Genomic DNA, 27,941 nt, shown 5'->3' with positions numbered 1-27,941 from the left:
ACGAAGTTCGAGCGCGGAAGTCATCCGGTAAATCGCTCGCGATACAGCCCGGGACGGAATCATACAAAAGTTCCCGGATAATACAATTGGTGTTCAATCACCCACATCTTCACCATGGCATGGGATCATCTGGATATCGATCGGCCGCATGTGGCTTACATGATCCTAGGAGGTTTCACAGGCCTGTTCATGCTGTGCTCCTTGTTCGTCAAGGAGAAGCTATACATTGGTGAAGCTACTGTAGCCACCCTCTGTGGTATCATTTTCGGCCCCCATGCGGCCAACTTATTCAATCCGCACGAATGGGGAAATATCGATAAGATCACCCTCGAGTGTTCGCGAATCGTCCTGGTCGTGCAATGTTTCGCCGTCGGCGTAGAGTTGCCCAAGGCCTACATGGAACGGCATTGGAAGTCTGTTTCCTTGCTGCTGATCCCCGTCATGACCTGGGGTTGGTTAATCACTAGTTTGTTCATTTGGTGGTTGGTACCTCCCCTGAACTGGCTGGAGGCTCTGGTCTGTTCCGCCTGTGTTACAGCTACCGATCCTGTCTTGGCATCATCGGTCGTTGGTAAGGGAAAGTTCGCCAAGCGTGTCCCCAAGCATTTACGTGACTTGTTGTCTGCGGAGTCCGGGTGTAACGATGGCATGGCTTTCCCGTTCATCTATCTGGCCTTCTACATCTATCACTATCGCCCTAATGTCGGAGAGGTGTGGCTGAACTGGTTCTGTATCACTGTTCTATATGAGTGTATTTTGGGAGCTATTTTCGGCTTCACCATCGGCTACATTGCTCGCCATGCGATCAAGTGGGCTGAGCGTAAGGCATTGATCGATCGAGAGAGTTTCCTGGTGTTCTACTTCGTGCTGGCTGTCTTCTGTGCTGGCTCAGGTGCTTTGCTGGGCATGGACGATCTGCTGATTGGATTCGCTTGTGGTGTTGGGTTCAGTAACGATGGTTGGTTTACGGAGAAGACAGAGGAATCCCATGTCTCCAACGTCATCGATCTTCTGCTCAATTTGGCATACTTTGTCTACTTTGGATCCATCATTCCCTGGGAGGACTTCAACTCCCCCGAGCTGGGCCTTACTCCTTGGCGGCTGGTGGTGATTGCGATATTGGTCCTCTTGTTCCGACGTATTCCTATCATGCTAATGCTCAAGCCGATAATACCGGACGTCAAAACCTGGCGAGAAGCGCTATTCGCAGGACATTTCGGTCCTATCGGTGTCGGTGCTATTTTCGCCGCCATGCTCGCTCGAGCGGAGCTGGAGCATGATAGCACACAACCGTTACCTGAAGACGAGCTCCCAATGCCAGGAACCAGCAATTACTATGTTGTCAGGCTCATTTGGCCCATCACTACATTCATGGTCATCACCTCCATTCTGGTGCATGGCTCGTCTATTGCAGTCTTCACTCTAGGTAAACGCATCAACACCTTGACCATCACCCTATCCTACACACAGGCCAACGAGGATGGACCTTCATGGATGAACCGTCTTCCTCGTGTGCAGTCAATTGCCAAGGGATCCATGTCCTTCCGTAAGACGGAGGATACGGATGCCTCATCGGACGAAAAGCTTCCTGAGTATCCTCCTGGTACCTTGCCGCCCATCGGCATGCCTGGCAACTTCCTCCGCCGGCAGCGTGACGAAGAGGGAGAGAGTGAGTCACAAAGCCTCGAGTCTTCTCGTCGCAAGCCCCTGCGGAGACGTCGCCGTAAGCGTGCTGCCGGTGGCGGAGGCCCAATTAGCCAGTCTGCTATTATGCCTGCTCCTCGGCGAACCGATGGAGAGGCCGAGGCCGAGGTTGAAGAAGAAAAGAAGGAACTCGAAGAGCGCGATCAGGTTGAGCGTGAAGCTTCTCCGCCCCATGCCGAGCGGGATCGCTTCGGCCGTGAGCCACAGATCGAGGTTTATCAAGAAGGCCACAACATGATCATCGAGGATGAAGAGGGCAATGTTCTCGCAACTGAGGATACCTCTCATATGTCTCCGGAAGAGAAGATCGCGCACATTGAAGCGCAACGCAAGCGTCTGGAAAATGATAAATCAGGAGAGTTCGCAGCGTCTCAGAGTCAACCCCACGAGAAGACCGAGGGAGAGGAAGTGAAACAATCTGTTGAAGATAAGGCAAGTACGTCATACGGAAAGGCTCTCAAGAAGTGGTCCAACTGGACCGGACTTGGAAAGGAGCGGAGTACAGATCAGCCAGTGCAGGGGGAGAAGCCCAAGAAGGCAGAAAAGCCTCCGAAGGCCGAGTCAGCAAAGCCCAAACCTCGTTCCGCTCATGCATACCAATTCGGCAATACCATCATTGTTGAGGATGAGGACGGTGAGGTAATCAAGAAGTACACCCTTCCGGGCGGCAAGAAGGGCGAGAAGGCCGAGAAGGCCCATAAGGAGCCCACTGTTCCTGGTGAAGCACCTGTCCGACGTGGTCTGACCCGCATGGGAACCTGGTTCGGCATGGAAGAAGAAGGCGAATCCTCCCAGGCTGCCCAGGGCAAGAAGAAGGATGACGACTGGACCGCCGACGACGGCATTCGATTCACTTTGGCCCAGGACCCCCAAGTCGACGCTCAAGGCATCAGCCACAAGGGCCGACGTATGAACAAGCAGGAATTCTTCGAGCAGATGAAGGGTCTTGACGCCAAGGCCCGCCGGGATCTGGTGCAGCAAACCGACGCACCAGCCCCAGTTCAAGAAATGGCCCGGCACGAAGCCAGAGTAGAAGCAAAAACCGAGGAAAAGCGAGAGCGCCGCCTTTCTGCTGCCGCTGCCGCTGCTACCGCCGGCACCAGCGCCATCCCCGAAGAAGACACCGACGCTCTGGAGTCCGAATCCGTCACCGATAGCGATGTTAGTGACGACGAGCCTGGCGCCCAACACGGTTCCCCTAACGTGGCTGCCTCACTGGCAAAGTTCTCGCGTCGCGGTGGTCCCTCCGCCGCCCAAGAACGCCGCAACAACCTCAGCCCTGCACCACCCCGTATCCGGGACCGTGCTCGCCGTGATTCCGACGACGATGGTACAGAGCGTATCCCACCTTCGCGTCTCCGTCAAGCCGCTGGTCTGAGCGCGCCCCCGCGCCAGGCTGACGATGACACAGGCGAGACTCTAGCCGAGCGTCGCCGTCGTCTGGCCGCGCTAGGTGTGGACGGTGATGATTCTGAGAACGATGATGGTTCGGAGACGGATGATAATGATAACGCCATTATGGAGGAAGACTCGGACATTGAGGATAACGAGAATGACAAGGACCACAAGCGATCTGACGAGTCTCCTCCATCTGGATCCGGCTCTGGCTCCCAGTCTACTTCCCGACAAATCCCGCGTGTTTCCTGGGGAGGCGAGAAGGGACGTGACATTTAAGCGAGTTTCTTTCAACCAATACCTCTCGCTATATCAAAGAGTCAATCGGATAGAAATGTCTCGATTTGTCTTGTCTATTCCGTTCTGGTTCTGGGTCTTTAATCGTCATCCTCGGCCATACAGAGGAGACATCATCGCATTCCTCCGGACTCCGAGTGAATACTGGACATTTATCTACCCGGTTTCTATTCTTTTGACTCCTTGCTTCGACTATATTCATGTATTTTCTCATCCATCCGCTGTGCATATTAATTGCTCTTGCATGTAATGACCTTGCTTGGTTGCTGTGATCGACTTGTTCATTTTTATCGTGTTTATATGATTCATTTTTGTCGGCTCACTGCTTTTACTTGCTAGAGCGAAGCGAGTTCAATTAAACAATGCATTCGTTACATGGACATAATCCTCAATTATTTTTTGAAGTCCTTCTTCCAAGTGCTTGTCATATCGTAAATGTCTACAGTCGTTGGTAAACGTCAGAAGAAATTATAGATACATGTAAAGAACAGCTTCTATCCCTACCATCTACCGTAATTACCAGTAAGAGAAACAACTTGATCTAATTGACAAAGATCGAGGTATCAAACGAATAAAACCAGCTCCATATAAAACAAGCCCAAAAAAACAAAGCGTATCTAAACTAAGTGCAATCCATTCCACCCATCTTACTCCATAGTACTCTGCGGCCTCATAATACCCCTCCCGAAGAACTCACTAACAACCCCAAATCGATCCCGCGAACGAGACAACTCCCCCTTGAACAAATCATGCTGGTCCGCGGAATCAACCTGTCGTTGTCGGATAGCGCGTAGAGTTGCATTTGTCGGAGCGCAAACGGGACACTGCGCATCGTCGTCGAGGCTGTTCAGACAGCGTTCGTGGAAGGAGTGTTTGCAGAGGAAGTGGACTGTTGGGAGGTCGAGGGTTCCGCCGCAGGATTGGCAGCGACGGGATTGGAAGACTACTGGTTGTGTTGTTAGGTGGTCTAGTTCTTGTTGTTTGGCTTCGGTTTCTGATTTGTAGCTTGTGATGAGGCGGCGGTTCTGGGTAGGTAATGAGGTTAATTTTGGTGCTCGATGAACAAGGGGGAATGTTGAGGGAGCTTACGGTGGTGATTTCTTTCCGTTCGCGGTCAATATTGTCGCTGAGGTATTTCTTCACGCGGCCCATCGTTACTACTGCGTTGTTGCTGAGCGCTTGGATCACCTGCAATGGGGAGAGGAGGCCGTCTTGGTTGATGCGCTGCAGGACTGCGTCTAGCTCGTCGCCTGCTTCTTGGAGGATTTTCGGGCTTGAGGCGAAGTATGTCAATGCGTCAACGTAGAGTTGAGGCTCGTCAGGCCCGTACCGGCGGAGTGCTTTGATGGCGCCCTGTGTATCCTTTGCTGAAGTAAAAGAACGGAAAATGTCGAGGCGGAGACCTTCTTGCTCGCGGACGAGGGTAGATCCTTCCCTGAAATTTGACAGATCGGAGAGAAGAAGCACGTTGGATGTGGAGATCGGGATCTATATGGGTTAGATATAAGTGATAAGTAGGCAACTGGATAACTCACGTCTTTCCCTTCGATTAGTTTCTTGGCTTTTGTCTCCCATTCCTGTCTTTCGCCTGCATCCTTCTTTCCCTTTGCGGTGTCTAGGTACATCTCAAACAGTGTAGTGAAAAGATCAACTTTGGCGTCCTTCTTCAAATCCGGCTGCTGCACCAAAGTCTCGAGGAAATCGATGAATTCTTTGGGGTGATCCACAAATGCAGAGAAGGCTGTTCGCGGCTTGGGAACATCATAATCTGGCAGAGTATCTTCAAGCTTGTCTTCATTGGTGTCCGGCTCAGGAATTTCAGCCGGTTGTTGTGTGCCAGTGCCAACATGCATATACCGCAAAGGAAGAAGCGCAGCAAGACTTTGCACTGTGCTGGTCGTCTGCTCTTGGGGTTCTGATGGCCGTTCTACCTCCGTGCGTGGACGGTACTGGCCAGAATAGTAAACCTTAAACAACTCTGATGTCCGCTCAGGGCAATGTGTGAGCAATACTCGAGCGTATTTCATCAAATTGTGGTAGGCCTAGCACGGATTAGCTTGTTTTCCCTAATAACACAGTTGAGACATACCACTTCGGGATCCAACCGCCAAATGTATTCCACTGCCTCGGCATACTTCTTAGAGTCTTCAATTAGAATATCAACGACCATGTCATTCTCGCCGTGCTTAGTTGCGAGGTAGGCTGCTTGCTCATAGTATCCGCCTTGACGGCACATTGCAATGGCAGTCTCAAGATCAAATTTCAGCTCACCAGGAGCTTTAATAAACGAGTCTAGCTTGCTTGTGTCTTTGAGCTTTGCGTAGCAGTTCAAAAGAAGCGTTGTGTGATCAACCGTGGCACGGCCATGGTCGTGTAGTTCTTCAAGATACTCAATCAAGTTGTGAATACGTTGGGTGTCCAAGTACTGCAGCAAAGGTTAGCAAGAAAACAATGCCGAATCTCCACCCTCACTGACCTTGCGAATGACCTGAGAAGGTTCAGTATTATCAATAGCCCGCAGATACTGCTGCATAGCGGTATCATAGTCGCCTCGCTGGTACAAAAAGTCGCCATACTTGCGGTAGATGGCATTCTGTTGTAGCGGATCAATCCCAATCTTTTGCGCAAGATTAATAGCAAGGATGTAAAGATTGCGCTCATATAAGATTTCGAGCTTTTGCTGGAGGGTCTTTTCCCGATAACGGAAGATCTAAAACGGGTTAAAATAGAGCCAAACACAACAGTATAGAATCCACATACCTTGCCATCTGTCGTAAGAAGAAACAAGTCACCCCATTCCATGAAAATACGTTTCATGGGTGACACCAGCGATTCGCTATGCGCGATGAACTTGAGATCAGTATCCAGCAGAGTGAACGTGGTCGTGCCGAAGATCTCCTCGGCCGGACTAGCAGTGTACTTCCTTAACGGATCCGACTTGCTAGTCCCAGCCTTGGGCGGACAAACGAGAGCGACATAGTCCCGAAAAGCATCAATAGACGTTTTCGGGCCTTCGAACGCATAGCTCGCGCCACGACCACGTGGACCGTACGTAAAGATCGCCTCCTCCCGAGCGATGAGAATATCCCCTCCCTCTTTATCCAAAGTCATGCAACCCAATCCGCATCCTGTATCTTCCAAAACACGCGCAGGCTGGCCCTGTCCTCGCCCGGCAATGACCAATGTCAAGATGCGGTTCGTTGTTGAAATGTAGAGGGTTGTGACGGCGCCGATTTGCGTTTCAAGTCCGGTAATCGGTTCCTCGGACTCGAATACGATCCGTTGTCGCGCGCCTCGGTCGTGGATTAGGTCGCCTCGGATGATCGTCACGGAGCCGTTCGCAAAACCCACTGCTACCTGCGAGAGGTCGTCGACGGCTGCGAAAGCCGATATCTATACCACTGTAAGTAATTGTAGACCTTGTTTATTCTCGCTTCAGATGCAAACGCACCGGGAACTGTCTCCTGGCGTTTTGAACGGAGACCGTTGACAGGCACCGCGGGCCACCATCTTTCTTCTCCGTATCTAGCGCCCAGACCTTCAGAACTGGCTCATTTAAAAGATCCTCTGCGACGGTGACGAGTAGAGCGGTATCGTTTATCTGTCGCATGTGGGTGATAGAGCCGGTATCGTGGGCCTTGAACGATCGCACGACGCGGAAGGCCGAGGAGACGATGTGGACGAGGCCATCGGTAGTGCCGACGAAGAGGTTCGCGGAGCCGGTGCAGATACTCGAGAGGTCACTCTAGGGTTCATTGTTAGATATGGCGCGGCTGGAGTAGAGAAAGGTCGAGGCCTTACATTGAAGATTGAGGAGCTGTCCTCTGGTAGCTTCACCGGCGACACGTCGATGAAGTTGAATGCTTTCCACTGTTGCTTTGGTCAGCTGCAATCCATTAGTAGGAAATGTCAACCTCTTACTGATGTCAGCGCCATCTCGGCTCATTGATTGAGATGTGTGGAAGGTGATGTTCGGAGCTCTCCCCGCTGGCGCTCGGGCCACTTGGTTCCTGACGTATCTACGGCGACGTTCTCTACTTTACTCCAATAATTCATTTCGAGTATGATTTGTAGCATTTTTTTAAAAATCTACATATGTAAACCTTGTAATTACCATAATCAATATGTATTGCTGAAAATGCACCAATATATCCTAAAACAGATATGAGAGCCGAACAAGTTGGCCACCAAGGAGATTTCAACACGCTATGCATGATGGATAGAAAAATGGAAAGAACAAGAAGTAAAAAAGGGTAGTCATAATAGCATCAAGGAACTCTCGTTATTGAGATAGATCCATGTGTAAAGGGGATGGATGCGCATCAGAAGTAGGAATTGCCTTGAGATTCTGACTCTGGCGGCCGCTGTCCTTCATGAAATCAAAGCTTTGTTGAAGCCAACTACCAGCATCTGCAATAGCCTGGCTGAGGTTGAAACTCTCTATTCCACCTTGTCCATCCTGGCCTGTCGTTGGCGTCGAGTTGTTTAGTGTGAGGGGCAAGGACGCGACCTCTGTGGCAGATTGGAAAGTTGGTTGATGATCCAACTGTTGGGCCACTGATCGTGGACTTTCTTCTTCTTCGCCTGATTGGGAGTCCGCAGTGTGATATTCGTTGTCGGGAGGTGTTGATTGACTCCTAGTAGGAGGGGATGGGCTTCTGATATTGGCCGTCCTTTTTCTCTTGGAGCTTCTGGCTGTAGGAGAACCTGAGTCTGGCCGGGATGTATGCTGTCTCTTCTCTGTGCTGAAAACGTAGGGTGTAGCTGCATCAAGCATGAACTGCGTATTCAAGGCTTGCATCATATTTCTGTTCGTAGGTTTCAAGCTCCGATCTTGACCAGCTTGCTCAGTGCTGAAATTGAAAGGTGTGGCTGCATCAAGCATGAATTGCGTGCTCATTGCTTGCATCCCATCCTTGTTCATGGATTTAGAACCCCGCTCTAGATCACGTCGAATCGACTCTTCTAGACGGTAGAATGGAGTGACATTTGCTGAGTGAAGTGAAGCATTGGGTGAATGGACTGCCCGGTCCGGATCCGGTGTATGTTGATTGTAATATTCTGGACTGTCCAGGTCGTCTTGAAAAGACTTCTGGGCATGCAAAAGGGCAGCCTGGGTCGACAGCTGGGTATCAGGGCTTGGCTGAAGATCTGGTCCAGAATCTCCTCTTGGCAAAGCCGTCGAGTGTAATGACGTTACCCGATCTGAAACCCCCAAAGGCGCTAGCACTTGTTGGGCAGAAGGGAGATCATCGTAGGTGTTCGGTTCGGTTGGTGCAGAGAGATCTGTGTTGTGGAATGTCGATGTATCTTCCTCGTCTGCAACATCTTCTGCCGCGGCCTCACCCTCATCGGCACCTTCTACTACGATCTCTTCCACCGCAAGATTGTCCTCTATGACATCTTCCTCATCTGCGAACCTGATTTCTTTCGACAAAGACTTGTGGCTTGCATCTTTCGTTATGGAGTCCTCATTGTGGACTGTTATTTCCCCAGGAGCCAAAGGTTCAGGTTCAGCAGGTTCCAACACTTGATCCCTAGCGGGACTAGGCCTGGCGGGTGCGGGATCGACTATGGACTTTTCTTTCAGAGGGCTGTCCTCCTGCAAAAAGGTCTCTTCTTGCAGAATGCTCTCATCTTGCATAGGAGAAGTCTTCTCCTGTTGACTAGAATGTTGACGGAGCCACCTCCGATATTCAAACCTCGGCAGCTGAGAGGAAGAATTAACGATTCGGAGAGATGCTTCCTGTGGCAAATGAGATTGTTGATATTGTTGAAACGGTGATAATTTTGCAATGGCAGGGACTTTGGGAGAATTTGAGGCGGCTGAAGTCGACCGTGGGGATATGTGCCCGTTCGAGTTGGCACGAGCACTCTGGGCTGTCTTCGCTGGGACGGTTTTAACAGGAGATTTTATTGGCGATCCCGGCGTCTGTGGGACCTGGACTTGAACAGAGCGAGGAAACGGTCGACGAGGTTTATCTGACTGACGAGAAGCAATTGATATTGTTGGCGAGCTCGGCGGTTCGAACTTGGTGAAGTTTATGAGCTTCCGATCCTTCTTCAGCCAGTCTGCTGTCCTAGGCGGCATTTTTGACTGATCATCCACTGCTGACGACGGCGTTTCCTTTGATTTTGTGGTAAACCGTCGTGATGCTCCATTTTGCCCATGTCCGGGGCGCGGGGTGGGCTCCTTGGGTTGCCTCCGCGGCGATTTAGAGGGCAAAGAACGGTCTCCAGTTTGCACCGAGGTTCCAGGGGAGTTGCACGATGTCGCAGGAATCTCCGGACGACGTGTGCTAACCGATAGGCTCTCTCGGTACTTCGGAGCCCGCAAATCAGTTTCTTGGACCATCGGCTCAGGGACATTTGTTTGACGATTCAATAAAACCCTCGCCGATGTGCCAGTCCCGCGTGTCCTGTTCTTCTTCCATGGATTGTTCCATCCCTCATTGAACGGGCCTCGCAGCGAAGCAGAGAGAATCAGCAGCTGTTTGCCCTGGAGATACGACTCTGCTAACTTCTCGACCCGCTGACGCTTTGCAACTCGGGCGGCATCATCCAGCTCGTCGTCCGAGGCGAGCAGGTCATCTGGATCTAGCTCGTCGGGCGGAGGCACGCATGTTTCGAGGGAGACCGGGGAGACGGGCCTTGTATAGGGCATCGGGGTTGAGCTTCAAGCGGATTTAATTGGGTGGAGAAGCCGAGGCAGTCGGACGCTGCGATGGAGGGGTTTGAGACGGATACTGGGAGGTTGTATTCATTTCCAGTGCAAAGATAGATTGACCGTATGCGATTGACACCAGGCAATACCTGCCAAAGATGAGTCTGCTTAACGCGAAAACCACTTAACGCGTTGATGCCCCAGCAAGCTATGGGTTGCGGTGGGGAAATATTATGTCATCATCTCTATTCCCCGGGATCGGAGCCAAGAGGACTTTTTGGAAAGTAAACAGCATATTAGCTACATAGAACTCCATACTCTTCAACCCAAAGCAAAATGCTAACCCCAAAGCTACTTAGAATGTCAAAAGCAGTGAATTCTACTAGAAGTATGGCAATTTCCATCATAAAATCATGAGGGAGCTATAGTTGTTCTAATTGTCTACATACTAGTGTAGTAGTAGTATGATACTACTATAACAAACAACCCTTTAAGAGAAGGCAAATCATATTCACACGAAGTAAAACTCTGGATAATCAAACACCGCACAGGCAAAAAAGAATGAGAACTCAACCTCGACAGCAAGATGAAAAAAGCGAGAAAAAGCCACTCTCCATTCAATCATCACACCACAGCAAGGACACCAGTCGGGGGGTACAAACAAAAGCATGAACGCTAGCAATCGGGAAAAGATGACATGACATGAGCAGGCAATTTGTCTATGACACAGAATCGAAGTCTCAGAGCAGGGTATCAAAGGCAGTACGCATGGTGCGAGAGAGCCAATCGAGGGGAACGGGTACGGGTTGTTGGTGCAGATACACATGCTTTGATGGGATGGGTTGCCTTGGATTGTTTATTCATGATACACGGGCGCGCGAATGGGAAAGAGGAGTTGGGAGATGGGGGAAATAAATATGGATCAAACATTGGACATTCAAACAAGGTAATAGAGGGGCATTAAGTGGTCATCATCACGGAGTGCTCAGTACGCTCCTTCATTCGCATGGCTTGGGCTTCCAGAGAACGGGCCATCAGTTTCGTCACTGCGGGTGGGTGTTAGAAAATGGTTCTGGTTTGTGGAGGTTTGGGGGGTTTGCTGAAACTAACCTGGCCAGACAGCAGCTCTTTCCAAGAGACTAGCTGTCGCAATCAATATTTTACATCCGTATCCCCCTTCCACGACACTGGGTAGCCGTTGCACGACGCTCAGCGCGGATATGGAGTTGCCATTTTGGACCTGGCGCTGCATTTTCATCTCAATACTCCCCAGGATATCCTTGATCTTATCCACTAGCTTGCAATCCTCGTCCTCTAGAAGCATGACTCCAGGTACTTGAGTCAAGTCGGCATCGTCGCGACCTAGGACACCAAGGTAGGGGCCCACCCGTTCTTGAACAGTGGTGATCCACTCTGCCAGCACCTGTGCACAATCGAAAGCACACAACGCGCACTGGATGGGTAGTTCGCGCGACGAGAACTCAGCAAAGGTGTTACCAAGACGATCCGACATGGAGATGGAATCCGCTGCGTAGAATGCTGCTTTGCGCAGGTGCTTTTCACGCTTGGATTGGCCGATCTTGTAGATATTGGACAAAGTCTGCATGGGTTCCTCTTGTGTCGGGGTCCTGGATATGGCTAGCTCTGATACTCCTAGGTCGGCAATAGAGTCTCGTCTCGTATCGAGATGACCTGTGAGAGATGGGTCGACAACATCGTTCATTCCCGCATCTGGGTGCTGGAAGATATCGGTTCCACGTGCGAGCTCATCCGCCATGCCATTCCAATCGCGTTGCCAGAATGCCTCTTTGCATCGCCCTAGGTTGACAAACAAACGAACATAGGCGAGATCTAGAAGGGGAATGCTGTCTGCAGACAATGGTCCGGCCCCAAAAGGATTCGGTCGCTCTAGGCTGTGGACAGGGTTGCTGGCCCATGCTGCTTGCCATGCCCGTAGAGCGGGCTCGATGTGCGATTGCATAGCATCGGTCTCCTGGGCGGTCCATTGTCGGCCCATGTGCCTTTGTCGGGTTTCCCAGATGTAATTGTGTAGCGAGTAAATGAGTACCAGGCAGCCGAAAGTACTAGGGCGGTTTTCAGAATTCGACAGATCGTCGGAGTTGTAGAAGAGGTTCGCTGATTGACTCTGCTCTCGTTGGCTGGCAGTTAGAAGAGACGTTAAAGCAGCAGAAAATAACAATGTCTTCTTCGAGGCTGTTTGGCCGCCCATCTGCTTCCACGCCTGGGGCGATTCAGCCGCCCAGAGGTCCTCTTCACAGGGAAGGTCAAGTCGGATTTCCGAATTTGTGAGTGCAGGTGCATGATTGTAGGCTGAGACGAGGAAGCTGGAAAGAACAAAGATAGCGTAAAGGGTACGTTTTCGCTCCTCCACAAGCTTCCAATTCAACCAATCTCGGCGCTCTTTTGGTTGGCTAAATGACGAGGACATCCAGTTTTCTGTGTCGCTAGGCGAATCATTACCGTTGTTACCAGCAGTGAGATGATCTTGAGGCAGGTTCTGAGGATCCAGGTGATGTGTTAATTCGGCTGCGCGTGCTAGGCTGACCAAGGCAGCACAGTGCGTGCTAGCAATGTCTGCCGATGTCTTGTCACCGCAAGTGTGGCCGTATATCACGTTCAACAGCATCGCTTGCACAAGCCAAAGCGGAGTGTTGTGTACCGAGTTATCGCGGGGGGAGTGCGAACGATTGAGAGCAGCAGACATGTCGGCCTTTCGCCGTTCTTCGAGGTATAACTGAATCATCTTTTTGGCGGCGTCAAAGAGATCCTTGGAGTCGGCAGATTCGTACTCGTACAGGGCACCGATAGCCGCCATGGAGAGGATCAGACAGCCCCCGCCTCCAGCGACACCGGTCGAGCTGAGATTGAGATGTCCGCTTGGCGTGCGCAGGTTGTTCGTGTATTGGGGAGCTTGGAAATTGAGGGTGGGGATATGGAGAAACGGGATGTGGGGATGGAAGTAGGTGATGTATGCCGAGATGTACCGCTGCAAGTCCGAGGTGCTGGGCAATTGACCGGAGCTGTTGAAGCCAGTCGAGCGGGCGAACAGCTCGCGACTGTTTAGAAGTCCACTTGCGGGCTGGGAATACTTGCGATGATTGAAGCCAGTGGGGGTCGACATGCTCGCTAATAGAGCCTGTCGTGTGGAGTCTGTAAATGTATCCGTTGAGACTGGTGAATGTTCATTTCGAAGGGCACTATTCGCGAAAGGAAGGTTGAGAGGATTAGGAGATTCTCCGTTGGTTGCCAGAGAGGATGAAAACATACTCTGCGAATGTCCTCCCATGATGGGCTGGCCGACCGAAGTCATAGATGGGGGGTGGCATACGTTTCAGAAAACGGATTATGGGTCATTAGAGACTTGGGCGACACCGTCTCCGGGGGGATCCCCATATCATTCAACGTCGTTGGGGAAAAATCGATCGCGAACTGGTTTGCTGGGTGGTGCGCAGGGAACGGGTTGTGCCAACCATTGGAGATGGGAATGCGATTCGGGCCATCCAGCATGGCCTCGCTGATTCCGCTCTGGCTACCCGTGCTCATTGCTGATGGCGATGACTCGTCAATAACCGAGTCGTTCCCATTTCCCATAACCACGCCTGTGTCAAACCCGTTCATCCAGTCAAAGTGCATGTCTTCATCCATCATGGGATCCGCAGAGGGTGCAAGTCCATTGTGGTAGTGGCCGAACGGAGATGAGGGTGAATCATTGAAGCCTTGCGGGGATCCTGCGAAGTGTAATTGCGCTGGGTTGATGGTGCTACCGTGACCCATGAGCATACCATCGATACCCGTATCAAAGCTCCCATAGACGGGAGCCGTCCGAAGGCCTCCAGACATGTCCATGGGAAGTCCGGAAGTTTCGATCTTCGCAAGGCCGTTCATCGAAGGGTGTCCAGAGCCGAATCCCCTATAATCCATGCTTGAGCCAACAGAAGAACTAAGGCTGGGGTGATATGCGTGACCCGATTGAGTGGGCGCAGATGACGGATTACCAGCACCGGGGATACCCAATGCCGCCCCATCAACGTGGCTAATAGTGTTGGCCCTCGGGCGCATCGAAGCAGATGAACTATTGGCAATGGAGTTCTTGCGAACCCGGTTAGCACCGGGTGCGGCGCCGGTGCTCTCACGGCGACCGTTTCTTGGTCGAGAAGACGGCGTGGTGGTCATGTGTAGCTTCTGCTGGTGTCGCAGGAGCAAATCGCGCCGAGCAAAGCACCGGGCGCAATCCGGACACTCGAATGGCTTTTCCTTTGTGTGCGAGCGCTCATGGCGCTTGAGGTGCTCCAATCGCGCGAACGAGCGACCGCAGGTGGTGCAGACGTGGGGCCGAGGCTTGTCTGTTTTAGGGGGTGGAATGTTGCCATTAACACCCGTTTGACCGTTTAGGTCGGTCTGTTTCTTTGACTCCTTTGGAGCTACAGAATATATGGGTAAGAATTGCACACAGGGAATTGTCTCAGCCAAACTCACCAGGCATATTTCCCGGAATTTCGTGGATACTGGCGAGGTCCACCACTTTTGGGCTATGGTCCCGATTTTGTCCGACCATAGCATCCAATAGCATTATAGTTCCCAGAAAACTCCTGACAGACCAGAGTGTTGACTACCGGTCTCGGAGGGGGGGGTAGTTTCGACGTGCGGGAAATTGCTAAGGGCAGAGAGGTTGCGTCAATCTTATGATTGAGCGAAGGTCGCGTCTGCACTATATTTGAATTTTTCAAATTTATACAATGTGCCGCATCAACGACTGTTCCATCCCAATGACATCAAGTCAGCATGTGTCTCATATGATGCGTCGAGGGTGTTATCACAACGACCCAAGGTACCGCAAGGCTATCAGGAACCTTGCCGTGAGATGGGATGAACGGGACCCACCAATAAGGGAAATGAAATTTACAGTCTATCGAAGGATTCGCTGGGTGCCTGAAAGACGGGTTGAATGGGTTTCGATTGCAGGATATGGGGGGACCTGAGGCCAGTATGGCGGGTATGGAGCCTAGTGTTGACGTCTGTTTGGGGTCGGAAACATCAGCGAACTGGACATGGATGATGCTGGGACATGAGCGCTTCGGCCAGATCACTCACCTCACACGGTTGGAGCTAGAGCAGTGACTTTGTATACTCTAAACTCGGGCATCCATTAAGGGAATTGATCTCACAACTTGGAAGTTGGATAAGCCGGAGATAACCGATGAAGTGCTGATAGGCAATTGTTGATAAGCAAGGAAACCACGACGACAGTGGGAAAGCGAAGTTGGGAGAAAAGAAGAAGATGTCAGGAGAGGTGAAGTAGTTGGGAAGTTCAAAATTGCCTCCGAAGGTTGAGTATTCAGAGAGTCGTTCTACATGAGCGAGGTACCTGGGTCAGGGTACTTACATACACCGTGGTAGTGGCAGTAGTGGCGGGTAGAGAGTGGGCCGGGGGAAAAGTACTGTGGAGGTACCGATGATAAGGGGGTCCGAGGGCAAAGGTACACCGGAGCTACATACGAGGCAACTATCACCCAGGTCGATGTCAGGCCCAGACAACCATACAACAGACGAGCGACAGATGAGCAAGCAGACGGTACCGATACAGAGCGCAGATGGTGGATCCCAGACACACGGGCTGGCCTTGTCTGCCAATAATGCCCCCACGATTACCTAGGGTGATACCAAATCCGGTATAGACTAAATCTTATGAACACGCACTGTCTACTGGATGTTCACCAGTTCCTGGCTCTGGTTATCAACGATACTCATTGGTTGCTCTCCACTTACTTGCCCTTTCAGGATTAGCGTCGTAACGCCAGACTTGACTAGTATTGTGCCTTTTTAGGCACAATTTTACCTTGAAACATCTAATTTGATATGTGGAATGCAATTGAAGAATGTGTTTCAGAAAGGAATTCGGAATTTTGATTCCAAGGCTAGAATCTCTGGAACTTATGATGGTATTTATGATGGTATTCAATAGCGTATATTGAGGTACATACGTTTTAATTATTGGTAAGCGTGGAAGTATCGGAGTGGGTCCGAGGGTGAGAACAAGCCCATACACGTTTATAATGGTATGATATATTCTGTAGGGCACCTGATATCTGGTTTCAGTTCTCTTTTCATCCCAAGGCTTCACCTCTGTAGCCTAGGAAACAACCTTGGAAAACAATCTTTGAAAAACATAGAAATCCCGGAGGCGGAGTGTTCGGGTATGATTAGCGGGAGGCCATGCGCCATTTTTGTGGGGGAGAGAGCCAAAAGAAGGGTTCGTGTGGGGGATTTCCCAACGCATGCGGACATGCGGCTGTTCTGGATTATCCTCATTTCACCCTTGGGGAAAGGTATATGGAAATCTCTTTTCTTTTCTTTTTCTTTCTTGGCTCCCCCAGACTTTTAATTTGCTTTCCCCGGAATCTGCCCCTCTGTTTTCTAGAATCCCCATCCCGTATGGACTGCGCACGTTGCGCCACGCCGTTTTGAGTTTTGGTCGCACGGGAACGAGGCGAGGACACTCTATTGGGTGTGCAGCCGATCGATGTCGGATCTGAGGGCCGATCCAGTGTTTCGAAGTTCACACAGCCTTGGATTAACTTGAAGGAAAGTACGTAGTCACAAGCCAAACGCTTCTTTGTTAACTTCCAAGTCCCTCATTTGTCCAAACCTATCTGGAATACGTAGGCAATTATTCGGTCGCACAGACATCTCGTTTGCAGAATCCCCCGGACTTGACAATGCACTAGTCAAACTAGCACACTAGAGCGAGTCTAAGGAAGCTGCAGGTGACCCGAGATGAGTCAAGGATTGTCGACCGACAAATGAAACGGCAGCGTTGTAAGCCACCATCCCCAGCTCTGACGCAGTAAGCTGTCTCTAAGCTCTATTGATGCCGGGGTTGATCCGGGCTGTTAGGATAGCACTGGCCAATCCATCTGGATGAATAGGTAAATAAGCTGCAACTCAAGGGTCTGAGTTTCCCCTTAGGAACATTGGTATCCGGCCTATTTCCAATCCGCTGGCGTCCATGCACCTATAGATGAAATGGGAGTTCAGCCACATCAATATAATTACCATGTCGATACCCCGTGAGCAATATATCCGATCTCTCCGGCTATGGAATGTACCCTAAAAGCCTGGGACGGAATGAACTACTCCGTAGGGCATTTAATTTCGAAGACATGTCTCACCGCATTTGAAGCATCGTACAACACTCCCCAAACACAGTTCGCCGTCGAACACAGCCAATACAATGTTACGCAACACAGGCCGTAAATACCAGCCTAAGAAGGATTTCACTCAACACATTGAAGACATTGGGGAGCTCGGGCGCACACTCAGGGGCAGACGCTACTGCTCCTAACCATGCAATAATACTGTACACTTTGGGCACTAGCACACTGCATCGTATACTAACAGGGGCATCCTTGAAAATGCGCTAGCCATGAATCGAGTCCATCAAACGTTATTGCGTAACCGCGCTTCGCGGATCTCCGTGCAACGTGTACGGAGTATATATACACATTTTCTATGTTTTAGTCATAAATAAATTACGAAACGGCTCTAGAAATCAAAATATCCCCACAAATTCTCCGAAGCGCCCACATCCTAGCCCTGTGTGTCACGGCCTACCAACGCGGGATGGCGGAACACCCCTGATCGGAGTTTAAGCCGTGCCTTTCGTTTTGTACCGGATATCACTACCCGTCATTATCTGTGAAGAATACAGATAAGGTGTCATTGGCTTGGACCTTAACCTATAGGTTGCCTTCCTGATTGATGTAATCAGATGTATCCTGGATATTGATATTGATCATGGCTCCGTTTAATCTCCTGAGGCTCTGGGTTATCTTTGTAGGTCCATAAACCATTAATATAGAGAATGGCTCGGTGGAATCAACCGAGTTGACCATACTTTACATCTGTACCAAAATAAACCGACAAGTCCACCGTCGTCATTCCAGGGCAGATCGAGCGGCAAAACGACGTGGGGTGACATACGGATGATCAGCGCCGGGACAGAGGATCCAATGCCAGGATAACAAAAGTTAACCCGGAATCCAAGGCGTCAAATGTCGCACACGAGTCCAATCACATATTTGAAACAATCCAAATCAAATAGAAGTATAGTGGATAGCGGAAGATACGGAGGCTAGTGGGTCTCCCGCAAGCTCCATGGAGGATACAGATTATTCTTGATACTGTTCTCTCGGCCGGTGTGCCTGGATAACGAGATAACAGGATACTATTTCTTCTAGATATCATTATTATGACTACAGTACTGGTGATAACAAATAGCACCTTGCTATCAAAGCAGATGTATATTGTCCGTAAAGTTATGTCTCCGGATACGGAGTACTACATTGGAGAGTAGTATAGTCGGGAACGGATTTCCCAGCGGACAGGCGCTCTAGCTCGCAGTCTGACTGGCCAAGTCCCTGCGTGGACGATCAAAGTTTAGTGTGGGTATCAGGTCGGATCATACAGCTGCCAATTGTATGCTCGGACCTACCCAGGAACAGTGCTTTCCATCTTTGTGGCGAGTCCTGGAGTTTATCCAGCGCTAAGATACATGAAGATGTTATATTTAGTGTACTCCGTATCCATGGATGTAACATTCTTAGGATTACTCCAACTTGGAGTCATTTATATTACAGGCGGAATAACCCGCTTTCTCCGATAAGAGGGACCTGACAAATTGATATCGGAGAGATTATTTGACCGGAGAACAACCGATGTCGCAAAAATGGAGCTATTTTAGCCTGTTTCTTCTAACGCAAACGTGAGAGCGGTTAGATCTGATGTGATTGACCGGCTGGCACGGGCGTGCATTAGTGGTATTAATTGCAGGCACGATGACGAGGGAGCATTGAACTCTTTTCCATACACAGGCGGTCGATCAGATCGATTGATTTTCTAGCGTGAGGTACCTCGCGTATGCTTTTTAATTACTACATTATACACCCACTGTATACACACTACTCCCCAAGGCTACAGCCGAGGTATACTATAGACACGCCAATATACTTCACAACTGACTCCGATGTCTTGAGCCGAGCAACACAAGCACAACAGTCAACCGTCTGACATTGAAATGCGCTCAACAGTCTCCATTGCAATTCATGCATGTCATACCTAGAGAATCCACACAGTCTCCATATGCCATGGCAAATATCCATACAATAAAGATCCAATATAGCAACGTGGGTCTTTTTGCATTGACAGCGCAAAGACATCCATCGCCACAATGCACAGCCAAGGTCGATCTTCCACAAGATGTTGTATTGTATTCTGTATTTCCTATTTTCTCTATACAAAATTATTGGCAACGGCTACTCCGTACACCACCCGCCACTAACCAGCGCAGCCCTGGATCATTGAACCGACTGGTCCAGACATTCGTCGCACCCGACTCGGCCCCAGGCCAACTCGCACCGAAAAGCTACATGGGAATAGGTCACATACAATATTCTATGGTATTTAATGGCGCATTGGCGATCTGGCACGGTCCATCCTGTGGCAGTGACTTGGCAGGTTATCCCTGTTAACTACATTTGATCTAATTCGGTGTGGGTTTTAAATAGGCGAGGATAGCGAGTTACGTTTGTATCTGAGTAAATCCGTGGAAGTACTGCATAATAGCGTTGATGTAAGGTATTTTCCGCTGCACTTGCTCTGCTGATGTTTTGCATTGCAGATTTGCCCCTCCCCCTAGACTGGCCTCGGCTGATATTGGCGGAATTGTCTGGATCTAATTCCGCTGTTGAGGTATTATCTGGTCCTGGAGGAATATAATACCTCATTGACTGGATGGCATAGAGGCCCGAGTAATATCTCTTAGATATGGTCGCTACTGCCCGGGAACTTCGCGAAAAATATGTCTATTTACTATGCCAGATATAAAGACAAAATCTTTTTGTTCACCACCCTAACCATCTGAAGGAAAGGGTCTAACTCCGAGCATAATGATATTGAGGAGCAAAAAATCCACAGAATTCGAATGGTATATGAGCAAGACATGGCACATGAAATTCCCGAGTCAGTCGGAGGGTAGATGCATTTTCTTCGTCTAGACACTGATCGTCTTGAAAACACTATAGAACGAAGTTGGATTAGCGTGGTTCATAAATCATTATCAAAAATATAACATACCTGAATCCATTGCTGCCGGTCGCCATGAGCGTACCAGGCATCTGTGCCTGCCAGTGAAGTTCCTTGACGGACTCCATATAGTGCACGAACAGCAGTTGCGAAGGAATGTCCACCATGTTGGCCTGGCGGCTTTCTTCGTCGTCCAGCTCGACAGCCAGATCCCAAAGTGTGACAGTGTTATCTGCGGAACCAACAGCCACCACACTGTCGTCTGAGGGGTGCCACTCGATGGTGGTGATCGGCTCCTTGTGGAAGTCGAATGATGCAACGGGGGTAGAGGTGATCTGAGCAGAAGGCGCCGCGGCATTGGGCTTCCAGTGACGCAAATCCCAGACTGCCCACTGTCCATCGTCGGCACCAGTGGCCAAAAGGTGAGCAGTCTGGTTAGACCAGCTCATAACGTTCACGTCGGTGTTGGAGACCTGAACGTCGACGGCGGGCTTGCGCGACTTGGATCGCACATCCCAAACCTTAACGCTACCGTCACTGCTAGCGGACGCAAACACGTTGCGCTCGTTGGGAGACCACTGCAATTCCTCAATTGAGGAAGCGTGGCCTGTGAACGGCCGGGTATCGGTAACCCAGCCGCCGCCTTCCGTGCGAGTAGTAGCGTAGATCAATCCGTTGTTGTCACCAGTCAACAGCTTTCCAAGAGGCTGGAGCGGAGACCAATCCAACGCATATCCTTCGGTCTTGTGCATGCGCAGGGTGGAAAGAGGCTTAGATGCTGAAGGGGGAAGGATAGTGCCGGGAACATCGAAGCTGGAAAGGTGGGCGGTAACATCGTGAATGACAACTTGCGAGTTCTCCAGCCAGGTCGCGGTAAGGGTTTGCGGGGGCTTGGAGTAATCACCGGACTGTGAGGGGGTCTGGTGGGTACGGATGCGGTTTGTCGTTGAGCCAAGCGGGATCGACTTGGACTCGAGAATAGGCTCGCCCATGTCGTCGTCCGAGTCGCTGTCTGAGTCCTCGCCTTCCTTCTCCATCTTGCTCAGGCCGCTCATCTTGAGCACCATGAGTTCATTGTCCTTGGATTTCGATCCCTCGGCTTGTGTACCAGTAACGGCGTAGACAGTAGCGGGGAAGGTCTTGCGGTTATCACCGAGCGAATCGCGCACAATATCGAAGGAAAGGCATGGCCAGGGTGTGCTGAGTGTGTGAAGCATATCGTAGGTAGAGGGATCGGGCGATAGTGTCTCTCCGGGAGCCAATTTTGTTCGTCCAGGAATGAAAGTCTCCTTGTCAACGTCCATAGCTTCTATAAGATTTAAAAAAAGGTTAGTCCAGTTTGAACAAAATTAGAGATTCCATAAAGAATGCGCACCCTTCTCTTCTTCCTCGCGCTCAGCATCTGGGCGACCATCCACTCCGGCTTCTAGGATCTCATCTTCACTCTCGAATTCATCTTCGAATTCGTCTTCGAACTCCCCCGCTTCGTCCATTGGGGCATCTGCAATTGGCCGCTCGCCAGCCTTGAGGGCGGCGGTATTCTCGTCGGCTTCAGCACTTCTCTTGGACATCTTGAAATCCGTGGGAAATGTGTTAATTATAAGAGTGTCGAGACCAAGAATGGGGGGTACGATAAGAACTTTTTTTTTCCGTAAATTTTGGCAACAGCGTGGGAGAGGCGCTAAGCCTATCGTAGACTAGCGTCAGATCCGACTTGCCCGCCCTCGAGCTGAAGGTACCTGAGAGAGCACTGAGACGTTCTTATTTGCCTGCTATTAGGAATTAGTACTTACTTGACATTCATTTCCAGACTGTTTCCTGCATTTGTTTGCTTTGCTTAGGTTTTTTTCGTCGCCCTCCCAATTCGGTCTGTTTACTCAGGGACAACCCTTGTGAACTCCCGAGATCAACACAGCTCCCGGCTCCTTCAAATTTCTAAAATCAATCCCTTGACGCATACACATGCAATCTCGTTAGATTGCGCTGGAATTTCAGCCCTTTGTGATACTGGTTAGTCATCGCCTGAAATCCTCCATCCACGTCCACGGGTATATGCTGATAATCAGGACTTGTTTGGCAGGTTACATCTCTGAATTCTACACCGATACCGATATTGAAGCGTCATGGAGTTCCCCAAGCCTAATTTGGAGCCCTTTTCTGCCCCTGGGGTGGAAGCGCCCGCTGTTCCTGTCGTTGCGGAATCGGAGCGGATTGCCCCAGAAGATCAGACGCAACAGGCACAGGAGCAAGCACACGGACAGGGACAGGAGATTCCGCCCGAGCAGGCTCTGGAACAGCCTCTCGAACAACCTCTAGATCAACCTCTGGAACGGTCTGCACCTGTCATGGTCAATATCGAAGAGCCGGCTTCTGACCACACAATCAGCCGTGCCGCCATAAACAATGGCTATAACAGCGACTCGAAGGCGCATTACCACTCCCGATCGACCGATTTCCATCAATCTGCTCCTGAATATGCCGCCCAAGATACCGATCAGTCCCGCCAGAACTCATCTCCATTGCTCAGCCACCACCCCCTACCTGTTCCCAACTCCAGACCCGGTTCTGGACTCTCCAGTGGCCCAGAACGCGCTCCTGGTGTTTCCCAGTTGCAGCAACCAGACTCGAGCCAGCGCCAAGCCTCCCAGGCTAACAAGAACAGTGTGGTGATTAAAGTTGGTATGGTAGGCGATGCACAGATCGGAAAGACTAGCTTGATGGTCAAATACGTCGAGGGCAGCTGGGATGAGGATTACATTCAGACGTTGGGTAAGTTGAATTTCCGTCCATTCAGTAGCTCTGTTCCTTCTAACTGAGGCAATTGTCTAGGTGTCAACTTTATGGAAAAGACAATCTCGATTCGCAATACTGAAATCACCTTCTCTATTTGGGATCTTGGTGGCCAGCGCGAGTTTGTTAATATGCTACCACTTGTCTGCAATGACGCCGTTGCAATTCTTTTCATGTTTGATCTCACTCGCAAGAGTACGTTGAACTCAATTAAGGAGTGGTATCGCCAGGGACGTGGCTTCAATAAGACAGCCATTCCCTTCCTGGTGGGCACCAAATATGATCACTTTGTGAACTTCCCTCGTGAGGATCAGGAAGAGATCTCTATTCAGGTACTTGGTCATCCTCGTCTATTGTCCTGCAACAACTAACATATTTGCAGGCCAAGCGATTTGCCAAGGCGATGAAGGCTAGTCTGATATTTAGCAGCACCAGCCACAGCATCAATGTGCAAAAGGTACGTTGCAGCTGTTCATATCCTGTTGTTCAGTTTACTTCAAGTTAGATAGGACACATGCTGACCCACTGCAGATCTTCAAAATCGTTCTAGCCAAGGCATTCGATCTAAAGTGTACCATTCCGGAGATCGAGAATGTAGGCGAGCCCCTGCTCCTCTACAAGAATGTCTAAGACTTGCCCGTTCGCCCTGACGATGATGTACATTGGGACGAAGTGACGCTGCTGATGATCGACGCTGGCCCTCTACCCTCACGGCTCTACCACTTTGTGATATTCCCTTTCCTTTCTCCAACGATGTACTTGACCTTTCTTATGTCTGTATCACGGCCTCGGGCTCTTCTGAACAGGTTGCATGCTATCAGTTGGAGATCTCGAGGCTTATTTTTTAACTGCTACCCTTCTCCTTGTCATTTTCTTTGCTGCATCTTCTTCCTTCATTCATCTCTGAACGTACCTATTTCCTTTTTTTTTGTGTTCCAGATGAGGGCCCAGCTTAAGGCGTTTGGGAGTCCGAATCGTGATATTCTGAAAATACATTTAAACCTCTTCTGTTTGCAATCTTTATTGTAGATGTATATACTATAGTACTCCATATTCTCCGTACCTTGAAGTTCCAAATATAGATCTGGACCCATGGATTGCTCCGTATATCGCTCCAAGGCTGACCCCTCTCTAGTTGAGCCTCCAACTGTTTTGTTTTATTTTTCTCTTTCTTACACATTGGCCTTTCCTCGTATTTCTCGCGGGGATTTTGACTATCATTTACCAATAAGTCATATTTATGATTATACTGTCTCATGAGTCCGAAGCTACATACTTTCGCCCCCGCCAAGCCAAGGACAAGGTACCTGAAATCCAATCGAATTTGTGTAAACACAACTTGACTTTCCCCTCAATATCGGCTCACCATGACTGAAGATTCTGAGCTGAATTCTATCCAGCAACGGATCGCCGCCCTTAACCACACGCAACTGGCCCGCCCACCGGGAGGCCCTGGACCATCATTCCGCCCGAACGCCCAACGGAGCGCGTCAGCCAACAACCCTCCCTCATACGATGCAGTTGGCTCTGTGGTGGATCGAGCGTCTGTCGGAAATGAACCCGCAGATGACAGAACCCAGCGGCGGGTCTTGCAGGCGCCTTCAATGGAAACTCTCCGGCCTGAAGTGAAACGAAAGCCAAAAGCCCCTCCGCCATTGCCCACGCGAAGATCTGATCGCCTACCTCCCCCTACACCAGCTCGTCCTGCGCTGCCGCCGCGTAGGCCGACGGACCTAAAGCACCGGCCCTCCCTTGAGTCGGTCACGTCCGATGCGTCATATTCGACAACGTCGACAACTAGAACCGCGGGGCGAGGCGCATCGACAACCTCGGTGAACTCCACTGGGAACAATCGCATCAAGGCGCCTGCATGGGGCGAGACAGAACTGCCTACGCTACCTCCCCGCCGACCGAAGGAGCAAGCTAGCTTGGAACCGCCTCCACGGCCTACAATTAGTAGTAAAAGGAGCTTTGGGAGCCTGTCTTCCAGATTGACCTCCAAAATATCGCTACCGGGGTCCAAACCCCCCGTTCCCCCTGTTCCAAGCCAGCCTGCACGGCCGAGTCAACCTCCTCGCCCTAAGCAGCCTCCGCGACCTACTTCGTCTCCGAATCCTAGCCAACCACCTCCACCCTATGGGGTCGAAGAGGAACCGGTGCCTCGACTGCCACAACGCCCGTCACCCGCAGCACATGCAGACATAAATGGAACCAGTGATGGCTTGGGTGTCAATCTGCCGATTCGGAAGACATTACCTCCTCCTCCAACGGCTGCGCAAATCAAGGATGCCAGGCAGTTCGGGTTTGGTAATACAAGTCCACCCAAAGCCAATGGGACACCACCACCGATTCCACATGGTTCTCGTCCAGATCTGTCCAAAATTATGGCTACAAAGCCACGTTTCAATGGGTCAGCTGTGTCTCCAAGCCCTCCACTTCCCACGTCAGACACGGAATGCTTGGTATGTCGGGACTTCTCAGGCCCTGATAACCATGCCGCCCGGTATCCTCGTGCATCGCTTCCGACACAGGATATGGCGTGGCTGGCCAATGAGTTGACAGCACCGTTCCCATCCATGACGGATAAGGCCCGCGCGATATTTACGTGGTTACATCATAACATCTTCTACGATACCTATGCCTTCTTTAATAACTGCGTGAAACCCTCCACCCCAGCCAGTACTCTGGCATCTGGAATGGCAGTCTGCGAAGGCTATGCAGGACTATTTGCCGCATTAGCTACCCATGCCGGTCTAGAAGCGATAGTAGTCGGCGGCCACGGCAAAGGCTTCGGACACTACGCTCTTGCTCCAGGGGCCCCAGTGCCCCCATACGCAGGCAACCACGCCTGGAACGCCGTGAAGATCGACGGAGGCCGGTGGAAGCTAATCGACTCCTGCTGGGGCGCAGGAGCAATAGAAGGCGAGGGACAGCCATACAAGCAGCGATTCGAACCAGCAATGTTCTCGATCCCGAACGAAGAGTTTGGCCTGAAACACTTCCCAGAAAACAAACGCCAGTTCTTCCGCGAGGACGGACGTCCCGATCTAACCTGGGAAGAATATATCCTCACGGACCCAGAACGACCAAACGGCGTCGAAGGCCTAAAAGTCTATAGCGATGCCGACAAGCGCACCATCGGCCGCCAGACCTTCCACCCACAAGGCCTGCGCATCTCCATCAGCACGCCAGGCGCAATGCGCTTCCAGTTCGGTCTCCTCTGTCCGCACTGGACGCTGTCTCGCCACAGCCACATTCAGCATGCGGGCTTATTCCTGCTTATGATCCACGGCGTGGACGGACGCGAGGATGACAGACTTCCTTTCACGCACGTATCAGGCTCCGGACCCGCGGGCGGTGGCGAGTTCTGGTATGTGGATGTCCCTAGTGCACGTATGCTTGGTGCGCCTGGTCAGAAGCTGCAGGTGGCTGTGTTGACTAGCTTTGGGGATCGGAAGGATGCTAGTAGTGTTACGGCGCAAGAGTTCCAGGAGAAGGTTGGCCGGGTTGGGATGGCTTGGGCTTATGTTGCTGAGTGGGAGCTGGTCAGATAGCTGGTCAGATAGGTTTCCACTAGTTTGACTTGCTGCTCATCTGGGGTAGGTGCTTTAATATTAATGTAGTGCATGTTTCTTTGATGGTTTGACCTTGTTCGCAGGGTGTACATATACTTTCGGGTATATCATGTTAATCAATGATACCATTTTCTTCTCTCTAACTGACCTAGGCAACTCTTTTACCGCTATCAGTACATGTATGTTTCTTTGATATTTTTGCAGTATGGGTGTACTCTCCTGCTTGACATAGCTATAACAATGAGAAGCACTGGTTACACAACAGATGCAAAGCAGTAGAAGAAAAGAAGATGTATGACTACATCCAATGTCAAATTAGTCAAGGACCAGAGAGGGAAATGATTAATTATTGTGAGAGTGGTAAAACTGCAAATATAGGCTGCTAAATTGATGATTTGCTGCCTTTTGAGGCTGATAAATTGATACATAAGGGACCTTCAACCCCTAAATCAGTCAGATCTGATCTCCCCGCATATGTCAACTTCCTCGATATCAGTCATTTAGGTCTATAATCAACAATGCCTTCCTTGATGGATCTCCCCCAGGAGATCCGTGTCATGATCTTTGAAGATGTACTCCATGGCCATCGCACCCCACCCATATATCCATCCAAATTGAACATGGTGGATTTTCCGGACATGCACTACAAAGCCAATATAGAACCTCTCAGGCCCTATCATGAACAACGTGATACACATAGCCCGTCCAACAGTCTCCCTCTCCTCTTGGCAAGTCGTCAAGTATCGATGGAAACTCAGTCGATTCTCAATCGAATGAGAAAAACCACCTACGTCCTTGATATCTCAGTTCTAAATGATCTGGATCTATTTTCGACTTGGATATCAGTCCCACGGCTTACAACCCGTCTATCTACGCTCCACGTAGACATACGTCTTTTCGGACGCATCATCACCACCAAAGAGGCGTGTGATCAAATAGGCTGTGGTGGTCGCTACGGATTTCATTGGTCTTTTTACGCCCTCCTGGAACGATTCTTACGGTATGGACCAGTCGGCGCGAAGAAAGGCCGCACAAGCGACTACGGAAACCCCTCCTACAAGAACCGTCATATCTCGGTTGAAAATCTCATCCTCGACTTTCGCTCGGCTGAGACGGAGCTACCATACCCCTCCCATGAAAAGCGTCATACCACTCTTGGAAATCCCATCCTTGACTTTCACGCGGCTGAAAGGGAGCGACTAAACCCCCCAGTGACGTGGGATACATCGACTGGGTGGATAAGCACCATGGCCTAGCGTGGGATATCGATGGAGAGACGGACCAGGCTTTGGCGTACAAAACACGCCCAGAGTGGCTTCTGTACTTTTTGAGACAGTACTTGAAACATATCACGGATATGAGATATCATACTGCGAGGTATGGGGCATTCATATATGAGAAAATTGGTACTATCT

At 50.5% G+C, this 27,941-nt stretch overlaps 9 protein-coding genes across 9 annotated transcripts; 5 read left to right on the top strand and 4 right to left on the bottom strand.

Annotated features, from left to right (window-relative positions):
- Nucleotides 1-114: 114 nt before the first annotated feature.
- On the top strand, nt 115-3,378 carry N7517_011507 (Na+/H+ antiporter Nha1; the record flags this gene model as incomplete). Its single annotated transcript, XM_056729230.1, has 1 exon — nt 115-3,378. One exon carries the CDS (start codon nt 115-117, stop codon nt 3,376-3,378), a length of 3,264 nt encoding a protein of 1,087 aa, XP_056575045.1.
- A 665-nt stretch (nt 3,379-4,043) lies between these two features.
- N7517_011506 (tethering complex subunit PEP5) lies at nt 4,044-7,332 on the bottom strand (the record flags this gene model as incomplete). Its single annotated transcript, XM_056729229.1, has 9 exons — nt 4,044-4,421; nt 4,486-4,884; nt 4,932-5,438; nt 5,486-5,821; nt 5,873-6,106; nt 6,157-6,789; nt 6,848-7,141; nt 7,198-7,266; nt 7,318-7,332. The coding sequence occupies 9 exons, from the start codon at nt 7,330-7,332 to the stop codon at nt 4,044-4,046; spliced, it is 2,865 nt and encodes a 954-aa protein (XP_056575044.1).
- Nucleotides 7,333-7,678: 346 nt separating this feature from the next.
- Nucleotides 7,679-10,060, bottom strand: N7517_011505 (uncharacterized protein; the record flags this gene model as incomplete). Its single annotated transcript, XM_056729228.1, has 1 exon — nt 7,679-10,060. One exon carries the CDS (start codon nt 10,058-10,060, stop codon nt 7,679-7,681), a length of 2,382 nt encoding a protein of 793 aa, XP_056575043.1.
- Nucleotides 10,061-11,015: 955 nt separating this feature from the next.
- amdX (putative C2H2 transcription factor (AmdX)) lies at nt 11,016-14,651 on the bottom strand (the record flags this gene model as incomplete). Its single annotated transcript, XM_056729227.1, has 4 exons — nt 11,016-11,106; nt 11,171-13,278; nt 13,410-14,502; nt 14,558-14,651. The coding sequence occupies 4 exons, from the start codon at nt 14,649-14,651 to the stop codon at nt 11,021-11,023; spliced, it is 3,381 nt and encodes a 1,126-aa protein (XP_056575042.1). The 3' UTR covers nt 11,016-11,020.
- A 166-nt stretch (nt 14,652-14,817) lies between these two features.
- N7517_011503 (uncharacterized protein) lies at nt 14,818-15,199 on the top strand (the record flags this gene model as incomplete). The annotated part of the gene is made up of 2 exons (XM_056729226.1): nt 14,818-14,937; nt 14,987-15,199. The coding sequence occupies 2 exons, from the start codon at nt 14,818-14,820 to the stop codon at nt 15,197-15,199; spliced, it is 333 nt and encodes a 110-aa protein (XP_056575041.1).
- A 4,930-nt stretch (nt 15,200-20,129) lies between these two features.
- On the bottom strand, nt 20,130-21,732 carry N7517_011502 (ribosome biosynthesis protein RRB1; the record flags this gene model as incomplete). Its single annotated transcript, XM_056729225.1, has 3 exons — nt 20,130-20,154; nt 20,213-21,470; nt 21,537-21,732. 3 exons carry the CDS (start codon nt 21,730-21,732, stop codon nt 20,130-20,132), a joined length of 1,479 nt encoding a protein of 492 aa, XP_056575040.1.
- A 552-nt stretch (nt 21,733-22,284) lies between these two features.
- On the top strand, nt 22,285-23,581 carry N7517_011501 (Spg1/Tem1 GTP-binding protein; the record flags this gene model as incomplete). Its single annotated transcript, XM_056729224.1, has 4 exons — nt 22,285-22,930; nt 22,991-23,283; nt 23,334-23,408; nt 23,483-23,581. 4 exons carry the CDS (start codon nt 22,285-22,287, stop codon nt 23,579-23,581), a joined length of 1,113 nt encoding a protein of 370 aa, XP_056575039.1.
- A 737-nt stretch (nt 23,582-24,318) lies between these two features.
- N7517_011500 (uncharacterized protein) lies at nt 24,319-26,505 on the top strand (the record flags this gene model as incomplete). Its single annotated transcript, XM_056729223.1, has 1 exon — nt 24,319-26,505. The coding sequence occupies one exon, from the start codon at nt 24,319-24,321 to the stop codon at nt 26,503-26,505; it is 2,187 nt and encodes a 728-aa protein (XP_056575038.1).
- A 539-nt stretch (nt 26,506-27,044) lies between these two features.
- N7517_011499 (uncharacterized protein) lies at nt 27,045-27,782 on the top strand (the record flags this gene model as incomplete). The annotated part of the gene is made up of 1 exon (XM_056729222.1): nt 27,045-27,782. The coding sequence occupies one exon, from the start codon at nt 27,045-27,047 to the stop codon at nt 27,780-27,782; it is 738 nt and encodes a 245-aa protein (XP_056575037.1).
- Between the last annotated feature and the right edge of the window lie 159 nt (nt 27,783-27,941).

Source organism: Penicillium concentricum (genome assembly GCF_028827145.1).
Source record: "Penicillium concentricum strain IBT 3081 chromosome Unknown utg000006l_segment0_segment0, whole genome shotgun sequence".
Taxonomy (NCBI): domain Eukaryota; kingdom Fungi; phylum Ascomycota; class Eurotiomycetes; order Eurotiales; family Aspergillaceae; genus Penicillium; species Penicillium concentricum.
This window is presented reverse-complemented; position numbering and strand designations above follow the sequence as displayed.